The sequence below is a fragment of the Diabrotica undecimpunctata genome, chromosome 8 (assembly GCF_040954645.1).
Source record: "Diabrotica undecimpunctata isolate CICGRU chromosome 8, icDiaUnde3, whole genome shotgun sequence".
Taxonomy (NCBI): Eukaryota; Metazoa; Arthropoda; class Insecta; order Coleoptera; family Chrysomelidae; genus Diabrotica; species Diabrotica undecimpunctata.
Genome location: NC_092810.1, coordinates 105324578 through 105336178, shown reverse-complemented (window position 1 = coordinate 105336178; position 11601 = coordinate 105324578). Strand labels below are relative to the sequence as shown.

Genomic DNA, 11601 nt, shown 5'->3' with positions numbered 1-11601 from the left:
TGGCCTCCAATTTGTAATTTTGTAAGTCCATCGTAAGTCATGTATTCTAGCTACATGGCCTGTGCAGTTCCATTTCAGTTTTGCTATGCATTCCACAACATCAGCAATACTCATCCTTCTTCGCAGAAATCACCTATACTTAAAGTAAAACTATAATGAGAGATAAATGTTCAGTTTTTTATGAGAATAAGAGGAACGTATAGAAATAGTTTGGGCGCAAATAAAAAATAAAGTTGCAAAACAAAACGTTTATTTTAAGTTAGAAGACGTAAAAGTGTTGGTGGAACAAAAATTTGCTAGAGTAACTGTAGATAAAGAAAGTGTGTGAACATGTTGTCATGGTTAAAGATAAGTATTTGGAAAATGAACGTCGCATAGATGTAATTACTAAAGAATTAAGGATTTATTTAAATGATTTTAGTGACGAAGACAGTTCGTCTGATTATGAAAGTGAATAATATAATTTAACATTAGAATGTACCTATACAACCTATGTGAATATAAGTTTTCCAAACTGTCCTGTATGTAAGTATTTTTTTTTTTACTTTATGACAATCATTTCGTATATTCTTCTATTTAACTTTGTGACGTTTACGTGAGTAATAATATAAATAATAAAAATTTTAAAGTTAAAACAATCTTTGTAGTTAATATTTATTAATACTGTAATCTGTAATAGGTATCTATGGTTTCACACACAGACAATATATGTATGTGATATATTATAAGAATATGTATTAAAATGTAGTACAATATTGCCAAAAATATAATCTAATATCATTGTTTAATAAATTGTGTGTACCTATCTTTAACAATTTGATTTAACTCATAAGTATTTTTTGGAACGCCACTGCTTTGTTTGGTGAGGCTTTACTGTTCCTAGAAATTTCCGACACTACAGTTGAAACGTACTATTACTTTTAAATTTTTGTTTTTCTACCCAGTGCATTATTTAAACCAATAACCCTCTAAATTAGGATGTGTGCTAACAGGCTGAGCCATCTAGCTAACCAGCAGCTGATGTTCTATAGCAGCTCACAACAAAGGCAAAATGGTCATAAAATACAGAATAAATAAAATATGTACTCTGTCTGTTACAAAATAGAAAATATGGCAACTTAGAGATAAATCCTTAAACAAGGTCAACATCGAAGTCACATAAATCACGTGAAATAGACAAGAACCATCAAGGGTATAGTGATTCATCGAATACTTAAATAACATATCCTGACTTAAAGGGACCCATGCAGGAAGATAAAAGATCAGTGTCGGGCCAACCATGGGTTATAGATATTCGTAGTAAAGGTAGTGAGTTATCTATGACTCATGCATGCCGAAAGTACAAATTTACGCTTCGACTGTAGCCACAAATTTTAATAATTTTGGACGACCCGAAAAGCAGATATTTTCAAGGTCGTAGCCATTTAGAAAATTCACAAGCTCTAGTAATATTTGTTATAATATTCTTGTCTCTTAGAAAGTTTAGGTTTTATAAATATATCTATTGTTTGCGTTTTTTAGTTAATTTATTTCAGAGCATCTAGTGTTTATGCTACCGAATATTATTTTAAAATAATGTTCTGAAATATTAAAATCTTACATTTTTAAAAATGTATTTTCTCATTATTATATCATCCAGATTACGATTTTTTGTTTGTTTCTTGTATATTTTGGTCTCTCTCTCATTTGTTTTACTTTAAAGCAATAAACTTTTAATTATTTTTTGTGGTTTAATATATTTACAACCTTTAAACAAAAAATTTTGTGCCAAATTTTTAAACCAAATCTTTTTTCTCGATAACTTTTTTAAAATCTTTTTAATTTCTAGAGGTTAATAATTTTAACTTTCATCACTAAATAATCCTGAAAATAAAAATACATATAACAACAAACACATCAAGTTTTCTGAATATGATCAATTAATATTGCATTTCAATTTTACCCAAACATATTTCAATTATTTCGGAAATGTAAATTATATATATTATTTAAAATGCGCTAAATAAATAATTAAATATTTATTAAATTTTAGGATATTACGATAGTCAAATATTGGTTTTATTTTATTAAATTATTTTATGAACAATTTTAAATCATCTAGTTTTAAAACAGCTACATCCATGTTTTTTCTAATATTTATATAACATTTTCAGTTAATTTCAAATAAAAATTTTGGTTGTTGAGGTTATAATGTGGCAAAATGTAATATAGTATCGACAGGATTATTGATATTATCTACGTTAATTTTGTATTGTTTTTTATTGTGAACTGAGTTTAAAAATTACCATATCTAACCCAATTATTTTATAACCTAGATCCATGTATTATCATTACTATTATAAATATAAAAATACATGATTTTGAAGAAAATTGTAGTGTGTTTCCAATAAACATAGTAATTTATTATTATAAGCAGAAATATAAAATTTTATTGTTGCAGTCGAATCAACAAAGACGATTGACTAATTTCACTTTTTCTTTATTATAAAAAAATAACAAATCGTTTCTTTGGTATAATAGACGATAGAGTTGTTTGTCTGCTGTGTGGAAAAACAAAGACCGTAACTATGACTGCCGGACAGTGGTAGAATGGGGCTGTTAACTTGCTTGTGTTACTTCGTAGTTCGTTCAGTTGATCGTTGTTGTGAGGAAGTGTTTTATCTTGAGCTACAGTGCATTTTTTTATTATTTTGTTACCATGTCCAAGAAAAGAAAAAAATTTATATTGACGATTAATCAAAAGGTAAAACTAATAAGTAAAATTGAAAACTCTGCTTCCAGTAAACGTATGTGCCTTCAGTACGGTATCGGTGAGACATTTTAAAAGAAAAGGACAAACTTCTTTCATTTGCATCGATTTCAGAATGCTTTTCTGCTACAAAGAAAAGAAAAGGAATGATAACCGAGTCTTACGTAGAATTAGAGACGGCTTTGGTAGAAAGGTTAGCCCAAGTTAGACCAAGCTAGACCTGTTGGGCTTAGAAGGGAATTTTAATGCATCATTTCGTTGATTGACTCGCTTTAAGCAACGAAATGGGATAAATGAGGTAGGACTTCATAGAGAGAAGATCAGCGGTGTCCAACAGGGAGCTGAGGAATTTAAAAGTGAGTTCAAGAAGTTCCTTTATTCAAATGATCTGAGCTACTAACAAATTTATAACGCAGGCAAACCGGGTCTCTTGTGGAAATGCCTTTTAACTTGGACTCTAGCTTTTGCAAGTTAAAATAAAGCAGGAGGACAAAAATTAAGCAAAGAACGGATCACAATTATGTCTTTTAGCAACGCTATAGAAAGTCACAAACTGAATAAGACTGTGATTGGAAAGGCAAAAGAACCTAGATCTTTTAAGAGATTTGCTGTGTACGAGTTTGTTTGCAATATCAATGTAGTTTTTTAAGAAAATAAAATAATATAAATAATAATTAGAGTAGACATACAGTCTCTGCCAAACCATACATATATTTTAAAAGGAAATTTAAATACTAACGGAATTCAAAACAAAAATACTAGGCAAATACGCAGAGATGGAAATGGAAGAATATGCTAACCAGGATTTAAGAGCAGTTAGTTGCAATCTAAATAAACCGATATTGTATGTAATTTTTATACATTTTAAAGAGCATATAGCACAAAAAGACTTCTTGTGGATAAATCTATTGTATTTTGTAATTTGGTTAAATCTCGAATATTTTCAATGAAGATATGTGTTTCTTACTAACTTGCACTACTTTAAAGATTTTTTTTGATCCCATTTAAAGTATTTGATAAAATTTTTTTCTCATTATATTGCCCACATAAAAGTATTTACTAACTTTACCATTTTCTATTCTCTATATTTTTCTTTTCGAGTAATTTTCAACCTTTCTATGAATTCAAATGTGCAATGCTTTTTTCGATTTATTTTTGATAGTTATGTCAGAACGGACCGTATATATAATAGGTACTTATTCATTATTTATCCTAGTTTTACATTAATATGGTTACTGTAAAGGCATGTTCTTATTTGTAAAAAAAAGGGGTTGTAGTTAATGCAATTCTGCGTTTTATCCTATTACCGAATCTAGTTGGTCCGTTAGGATATTTCCAAATATATAATCTTTTAGTACCCTTTAACTTGTGTTTTACTGAATAAAAGTGAAAGAATCTGATTTGGAATCAAATTATGCCAAAGATTAAATTTAAATAAAGAATTATGCTTAAAGACAAAAAATTAGAAGCTTTATCAGTTTGCACGATTTTGAAAATTATAGTACAAAATACAAAGAACTAATAAAATACTCTTGTTTTTACAAATACGAAATACTTCTTGTAACAGATAGTTTATTACCAGTATTTTAAATATAAGCAATTTGGTCTTCAGGTGACTTTTATGGAGTCTACGAAAACTAAATAAAATGATTTATTAAACAGTAACATAAAGATTCATTTCTTTTATAAAAAAAATTAGGTAATATCCTATTAGCCATACGTATGTTTTCAGTATTTTATTCAATCATTTAATTATTTTCAAAGGAGTACATACAGGATGTAACTAATGCTAAATATAGGTGCCTTATGACCCAAATATTAAAAAATTTATGCTGTTTTTAACAAATAAATTTAATTGTTGATTTTGATTATCATGATACAAATAAATTTTTTTTAATAGTGGTATTTTAGTGGCAAAGTATATAACAATATACTTGAAGATTCGATGTTTCACAGAAATATGTTTGGGAAATGAAAACACTTTATTAATCTACATGTCATTTGTCATGTCACTTATTTTCCGAATAATTTTGTCAACGATTATTACTTAACCTATAAATTTCGTCCTTGGCTTAACGAGGACATAATAGTATGCGTATGTTCAAATACAAAAGACCTTTAAAAAGGACATACGAGGTATTCATATTCGAACATAAGTGATACAGCGACGAACACAAAATAGAGCATGAACATGGTAAAACCAAGTCCTCTGTTCATCTTCCATCGGAAGCAAGCTATAGACATGATCACGAAGATGAGCATCATGAAGAGGATTGTGATGGAACACACCATTCCTACCGAGTTCACCTCCACGGGTTTTCCGTAGATGATGCCGAACAGCAACCAAGGCACTGGTAATCTAGAACAAATTGATAATTGAATAGACTTATCAAATTGTATATTTATAAAAACAGTTTTAAAACCGATAGGCCTATATGCAAACGATTATTTTCTGTCAAAGATAGTATAGATGTCACGTTTAAGTCCTTCGTGAAACAAATCCGAAATTGCGTAAAGTGTCTATTATCCAATAGGAAAAATTGTAGCGAAAATTAATCATTAATAATAATATAAATTGTCAAAACACCATAAATACTAATAAGTATTTTTTAAGTAATAATAGGTGAAATATAATTTGCAAAGATGAATTCCACTTCAATTTGGTACATTAATTTAGTAAAACTAAAGAGAACATATCGCTGCTTTAAAAATAAACCGAAATAACTCAAAAAATGGGGATGTGGACGATTCCGTAATAGTTCTTTTTATGATTTAAAGGTAAGGACATGATTATTATTTATTTTTTATAATAAACCGTAGTTTCAGAACTTAACACTTTTTGTTTTTCAAAAGTTGCACTCATTAATCAAACAAATGTAGACTTAATTCGTTTTCCGATTAAAAAAAAAAGATTTAAACCAATAATTAGACTTGATAAAATTGCATTTTATTTCTAAAAAAAAGGGGAATTTATTTTGTATCATTAGTGTTTACTTTAGTTTATTTTTAAATAAAATGAAATAAAATTATATGAATTTGAGTTAATGCACTTTCTTTTTAATTTAATGGGAATGATAAATAGCATTATTCGATTTGTTTCTGTTTTGGATGAAACAGGCGTGGAGAAGCCGTAAAATTTTGGGATTACTTCAACCTTCCGAGGTTTTTGGAAGGCAAAAAAACCTTGATTCGACGGCTGAAGAACCTATGTACATTAGTGGAAATCAAGTAAGTAGAAAAAAGTAAAATAAAAAGATTGATTTTACATTACACCAAAAACCCGTTAATTACAGGATTCTACAGCATGAAACGCAGTGGAAATTGAAGCATCGGTAAATAAAGCATTACTTGACAGTAAAATAGAAGTACAAACGAATCTCGTACTCGAATACGACAGTGATGGTTTTTCGTATGAAGACGAGATAGAGAATACTAAAACAGTTGAAGAAATTAGAGTAACACCGAGACGGACTTCTTCTTTATCCCCCTCTTCTTCGAGGTCTCTAGTTCTTCTTCATCTTCTTCCTCGTCTTCAAATTTAGATAGCTCCACGTCAAAAGAAAACTTTAATGAGCAGACTAGAGAGAGAAGCAAGTCATAGGGCTATTTGGCTTCGGCGATTGTGCAAACAGCTGCTCAATTTGATGTAGATGTCATCACACAAGAAAGTGATTACAGATCCCATGTACGTACTTACTATGTCATATTCTAGAATAATTTACTGTGTAATTTTCTATTTAACTAAATTCATTCAATAATTAAATCATATTTCATTAACTAATTATGTAGACGTTAAAAAGATTTGTTTAACTGCCACTGCATCACGATATTCTTGTAAAAGATCTTGTGCGACGAATTCTCCCATAATCATTTCTTCTATATACACTGATGAGAGTGACTTTGACGATGTCGAAGGTGATCCTACTTTTAATGTTGAGAACAAATTTGGTAAGTCCTCTCGGGGAAAAAATTTGCTAATACGATCGTGCTCGGATTCTTCTAGCTCTGATAATGGCATTGCAACACAACTTAAAAGAGGTCGTAAGAGGGTAAAACATCCACAAACAAAACCAAAAACAAAAACAAAAAAGTTGCGCAATGAAGGAAGAAGTTATGTGTCCATGTCAAAAACTCGCACAAAGAAGCCAGCCCGTTGTCTAAAGACTCCGTGTACTGACAAGTGTATATTAAAATGCATAAATAAAATAGATACTCAAGGTAGATACGAATTATACGATAAATTCTGGAAGTTAGGTGATTTAAATAAGCAAAGAATCTACATAAACGATTGCATGGTTTACATAGAACCAAAATATAAGTACACAAACGCTGAGAAACCTCGTCGCCCTAATAAGACTTTTATTTTAATTTTCAAGGCAACAAAATAAGAGTCTGTAAGATCTTGTTCAGAAGTACGTTGGACATCACTGATAGAATGATTTACACCATAATAATTACAAACACTGATGAGATGGGCCTAGTTGCTGACAAACGCGGAAAACACGGCAATAATCATAGATTGAATCCTGAATTGTTAGATGATATCAGAAAACATATTGATACAATTCCAAGAATGGAGGGCCACTACGTTAGGGCTAACAGTTCAAGACAACATGTCGAGTAATGATTATGCCTCTGTAAGATATAAAATGTAATGAAATATAAAGTTAAGTGTCTCTATATTAATGAATATTCACATAAATATCTATACATAATGTAAATAACGACATAAAATTTATTGTGTTGTTGCAGAATTGTAGGATCACGAGCTCAAAAAATTATTAATCTTTTAAATAAACCAGATGACCTGGTGAAACAAAATCAAATAGCGGAACATGAAAATGTAAGTAGGTATAAAAATGAGTACTTAAATAAACAAAAGATCATTCCATAAAACAGATAGATCCCTTTTTGATAGATTTTCACACCTAAATGGTGAAATTTTAACGCAATTGAGAATTGGACATTTAGATTCAGGGTATGTGAAGATAGCTATAAATTAAACCAAATATTAGCATTTGTCATAATATCCTTATAATGTACTATGTTCTACGCTTCAAATATGCAGGGAAAGCTGTGAAAAGTACAATTTTATTATATTATTTTATGGCTTCTGTTTTTTAATTCGGTACATATAACAATGTACCGAAGAGTAGACGCAGTTCGCCGAAGTATAACATCAATAAGTTCCAATTAGGATAATGTTGAAATTTCTACTACAGTTAGTATAGTGGGGTCAAGAAAATACTAAGTTGATCCAACTAAGTGGAAACAGAATATTCAGAAGATTCATCCCAACTTAGGTGAAAACTACACATCTATCAATACAAATAAATATGTTGCAGCAAGGAAAACGAAACCCCTATATTCACAAAAATGTAGACTGAAATGCAGCGGAAAAATGGATGAAAACCAAAAATTGCAACATTTGCAATCAAATATTGCTTTCTATTTTAATTGTGGAAATGAAAAAATAAGGTTATGTAAAACGTTCTTCGCCAACTCATTTGATATAACAAAAAGAAAGATTCAGTTGTGCAAAAGAGAAAAAATACTGATGGCTACGTCGGTAATGATAATAGAGGAAAGCATCGAAGTCATAAAACTGTAGGCAGCAAGTTAGTAAGTAATATTACAGAGTTTATAAATTCAACCCCTGTGAATAGAGTCTCATTATTTAAGAGCAGCCGCTACCCGGGAGTACATTAGTATCGATAAAAGTATTCGTGATTTATATAGAGATTTTACAGAACTACAGAGACATGAAGGACAAGAAAGTAAGCTCTACCACACTTTTTGTGAAGTATTTACAACTAAATTTAATGCTTTTTTCATCCTAAAAGAGATCAATGTGATCTGTATTTGCAGTTTAGCAATTCATCAGTGAGTCAAAGAGGTGACATTACAGAAAAATATGAAAATCATTAGAAAGAAAAGAAATTGAGCCAATTTGAGAAAAATAGAGACCGAAGAAACATTGATGGGTATAATTTATTCGTTTGTTATGATCTTCAAGTAATTATGCAAAGTCGAAATGGTGAAACTTCATGTTTTTATTATAAGTCCAAACTAAACAGCTACAATTTGACAATTAGTGAACTAAATAAGCTGACTGATCATAATGTGGATGATTATAAAAGCTATGGAGACGTACATTGTTATTTTGGCATGAGACCCAAGCTAAGCGAGGTGCTGTGGAAATCGGAAGCTGTGTTCTTAATTACTTAAAAATTGTGTCAACAAAAGCAGGTAATCAGGAAATAAACGTGGGATTCATTTCTGACAATTGTCGCAGCAAAACAAAAACAGGTACTTAGACATATACATGTTTGCCGTAACGAATATTATAAATTTAAAAACAATTACTTACAAGTATCTGATAAAAGGTCATACTCAGAACGAGGCAGATAACGTCCACAGCCTTATACAAAAACAAATAAACAGAGACTTGAAAATTTGATATATTTATTCTCCTGTTTAATACATGGCTGCAAAAAAAAGAGCAAGGAAAACGGGTACTCCTTTTACAGTCCATAGTTTGACGTTTGATTTTTTTTATGATATTAAGGGATTACAAGATAATTAGGGATACAATTTTAATGTTGAAGGAAAAAACAATGTCATTTGGAATGATATCAAAGTCTTAAAGTTTATAAAACTACAGCCCTTTTCGTTTTTCTATAAAACATCTTACAAGAATAAAAAGAAATTTCTGTTGGAAAGAGAAAGAAGATGTTAGAACATACAGAGACATCCATCTAAAAACCGAAAAGCGTATTTGGAGCCATTTGAGCCAAGTGATGCAAAAAAAGGATCTGAAAGAGCTGATTAACAAGAAACTAATAGATCCTAATAGAATATTATCTACAGTGTTAGTTTAAACATTTTCAGACATATAAAACATAGACGTTATGTTATATAGGGCATTTTCTTAAAAATCCTTGTCACACAAAACTTTAAATGCGATTTCCCAACATTTTACTTTTTTGAGTTTTACCTATACTTTACTAAGGGTGCGATATTTCATATGTATTGATTTAATGGATGATACTATATTTGTTTCTTTTTCTTTTATACTTCAAGGATTAGGTTTGCAGCCTGTTACCTCTTCTTTCTAGTCATCTTCTTCTGGGCCTACATACGTCTCCTGTTCTTCGTGGTTTGTAGTTATATAACTACTTTTATGTAATCTGTCTTCGTACATTTTTTCAATGCATTGTATTGTATCATTAAAGAATTTTTATTTATTCAGCCGTTTATTAAAAAGATGATTAATTACACCCTTAGGTCGTCATTTCTAAGTGATTTCTCAGAGTTCAATCTTCCGTGTGCCAATATTGGTGCTACCATCACTTGTCAGAATTTCATGTATGTCTCGCTACCTGTCTTGTTTTTTAGTGTTCTTTGTATAGTATTACACATAAGCAATTCATAACTTATATCGCACCCCTAAATGTTAAAATGTAACACTTGTTCTATGAGCACTTTGTTTATTAATATTTTGACAATTTTAACTTTAATCTTGTTTTGAGATATTTTTAAGTTATAATTTTTACATATCTGATTTAAGCGGTATCCACTACAGTGGATAGGTGTGCATTGATTAGTGATCAGTGTAATAGTGTCTAAGGGGTCGAGAGACAGCGACCTCGGAAGCCCTCTAAAAGACACCAGAGAGAATGTCGAAAGCTCGGCGCAGTGATAATCTACTCGGTTCAACCCGGAAACCTGTTGAATTTAATATTAATTCTTGTAATAGTATAAATCGTAGCTTAACATCAAGAATTGAAAGATAGGGAAATAAATTCTGTTGCAAAAAAGGTTGAAAGTAGAACGATAGTACAACGGCTGAAGAACGCCCTGGAGAAGAGGCTTTTAATCCAGAAACGTATGTATTTGAGAATGAGTATGCCGTTGCTGTAACAGCCGTGAAAGCATATCCTGGATCAGACGTGGCCTTAGATCACAATCCACTTATCGCCAAGATTACACTCACCCTTAAAAATATTAAAAGACATCAAAGAGTCCCTACAATAGACACAAGAAAACTTAAAGAAGCTAAAGTAAAAGAATGCCTCCAACATGAACTGCATGTGAACTGCAGCAAATTGAACACAAACACTAATGATATTGACGAGTACTGGGATCGACTAAAACATTGTCTCCTGGAACCCTGTAAAGAAATACTAAATACTTCTGCAAGGAGAAAAGAAGAATGGATAAATGACGAGATACTCAATATGATGGAACAACGAAGACAATTTAAAAACAAAGACAAAAATAAATACAGAGAGACAAACCACGAGATCAGGAAGATGATAAAGCAGGCAAAAGAAAAATACTTTGAAGAGAAATGCTCTAATAAATCGCTGTCACCACTGTTACAATTGGGGCGGATCCACTGTAAATAATTGGAGAACGGATTATAAGATTCGCGGGAACCCTACTGTCACCATTCTAATAAATGCTGCTGTCATCATTGTAAAAGACGCCTGTCTCAGAATCCTTGGATGCGTCTACAATTCTTAGGGGATACTTATCCCTGCGAGCGGCAAGGCTTACTGGTCCCACTAGTCTGACTGGTTTCGCCCTTGCGGATTTTCAAGACGGTAGGGAGATTTGGGAGAAAGGGGATTAAGGACTCAGGTCCTGTAAAGGGTTGAGTCTATGGGCTTGCTTTAGAAGCAGGAGAACTGCATAAGCGAAGAATGTGTATCTCTTCTAGTCTCTGCGTTTAACGGCCGGGAAGAATAATAAAACCAAATTTCGAGTTTACAATGTATATTTGTAAAAATAAAGAATCATTCTTCGCCAGGAAAGATTGATGAAGATTATTTACTCTTAAGGAGAGA

The 11601-nt window shown here is 31.1% G+C and overlaps 1 protein-coding gene across 1 annotated transcript in view; it reads right to left on the bottom strand.

The window, feature by feature from the left end:
• Positions 1–1298: 1298 nt before the first annotated feature.
• LOC140447813 (sodium/potassium/calcium exchanger Nckx30C-like) overlaps positions 1299–11601 on the bottom strand; it is a 380564-nt gene continuing 370261 nt past the window's right edge. The window contains exon 6 of the mRNA XM_072540686.1: positions 1299–5108. Within this exon, the coding sequence (XP_072396787.1) occupies positions 4868–5108 (241 nt within the window). The 3' untranslated portion in view covers positions 1299–4867. The remainder of the gene's footprint in view (positions 5109–11601) is intronic.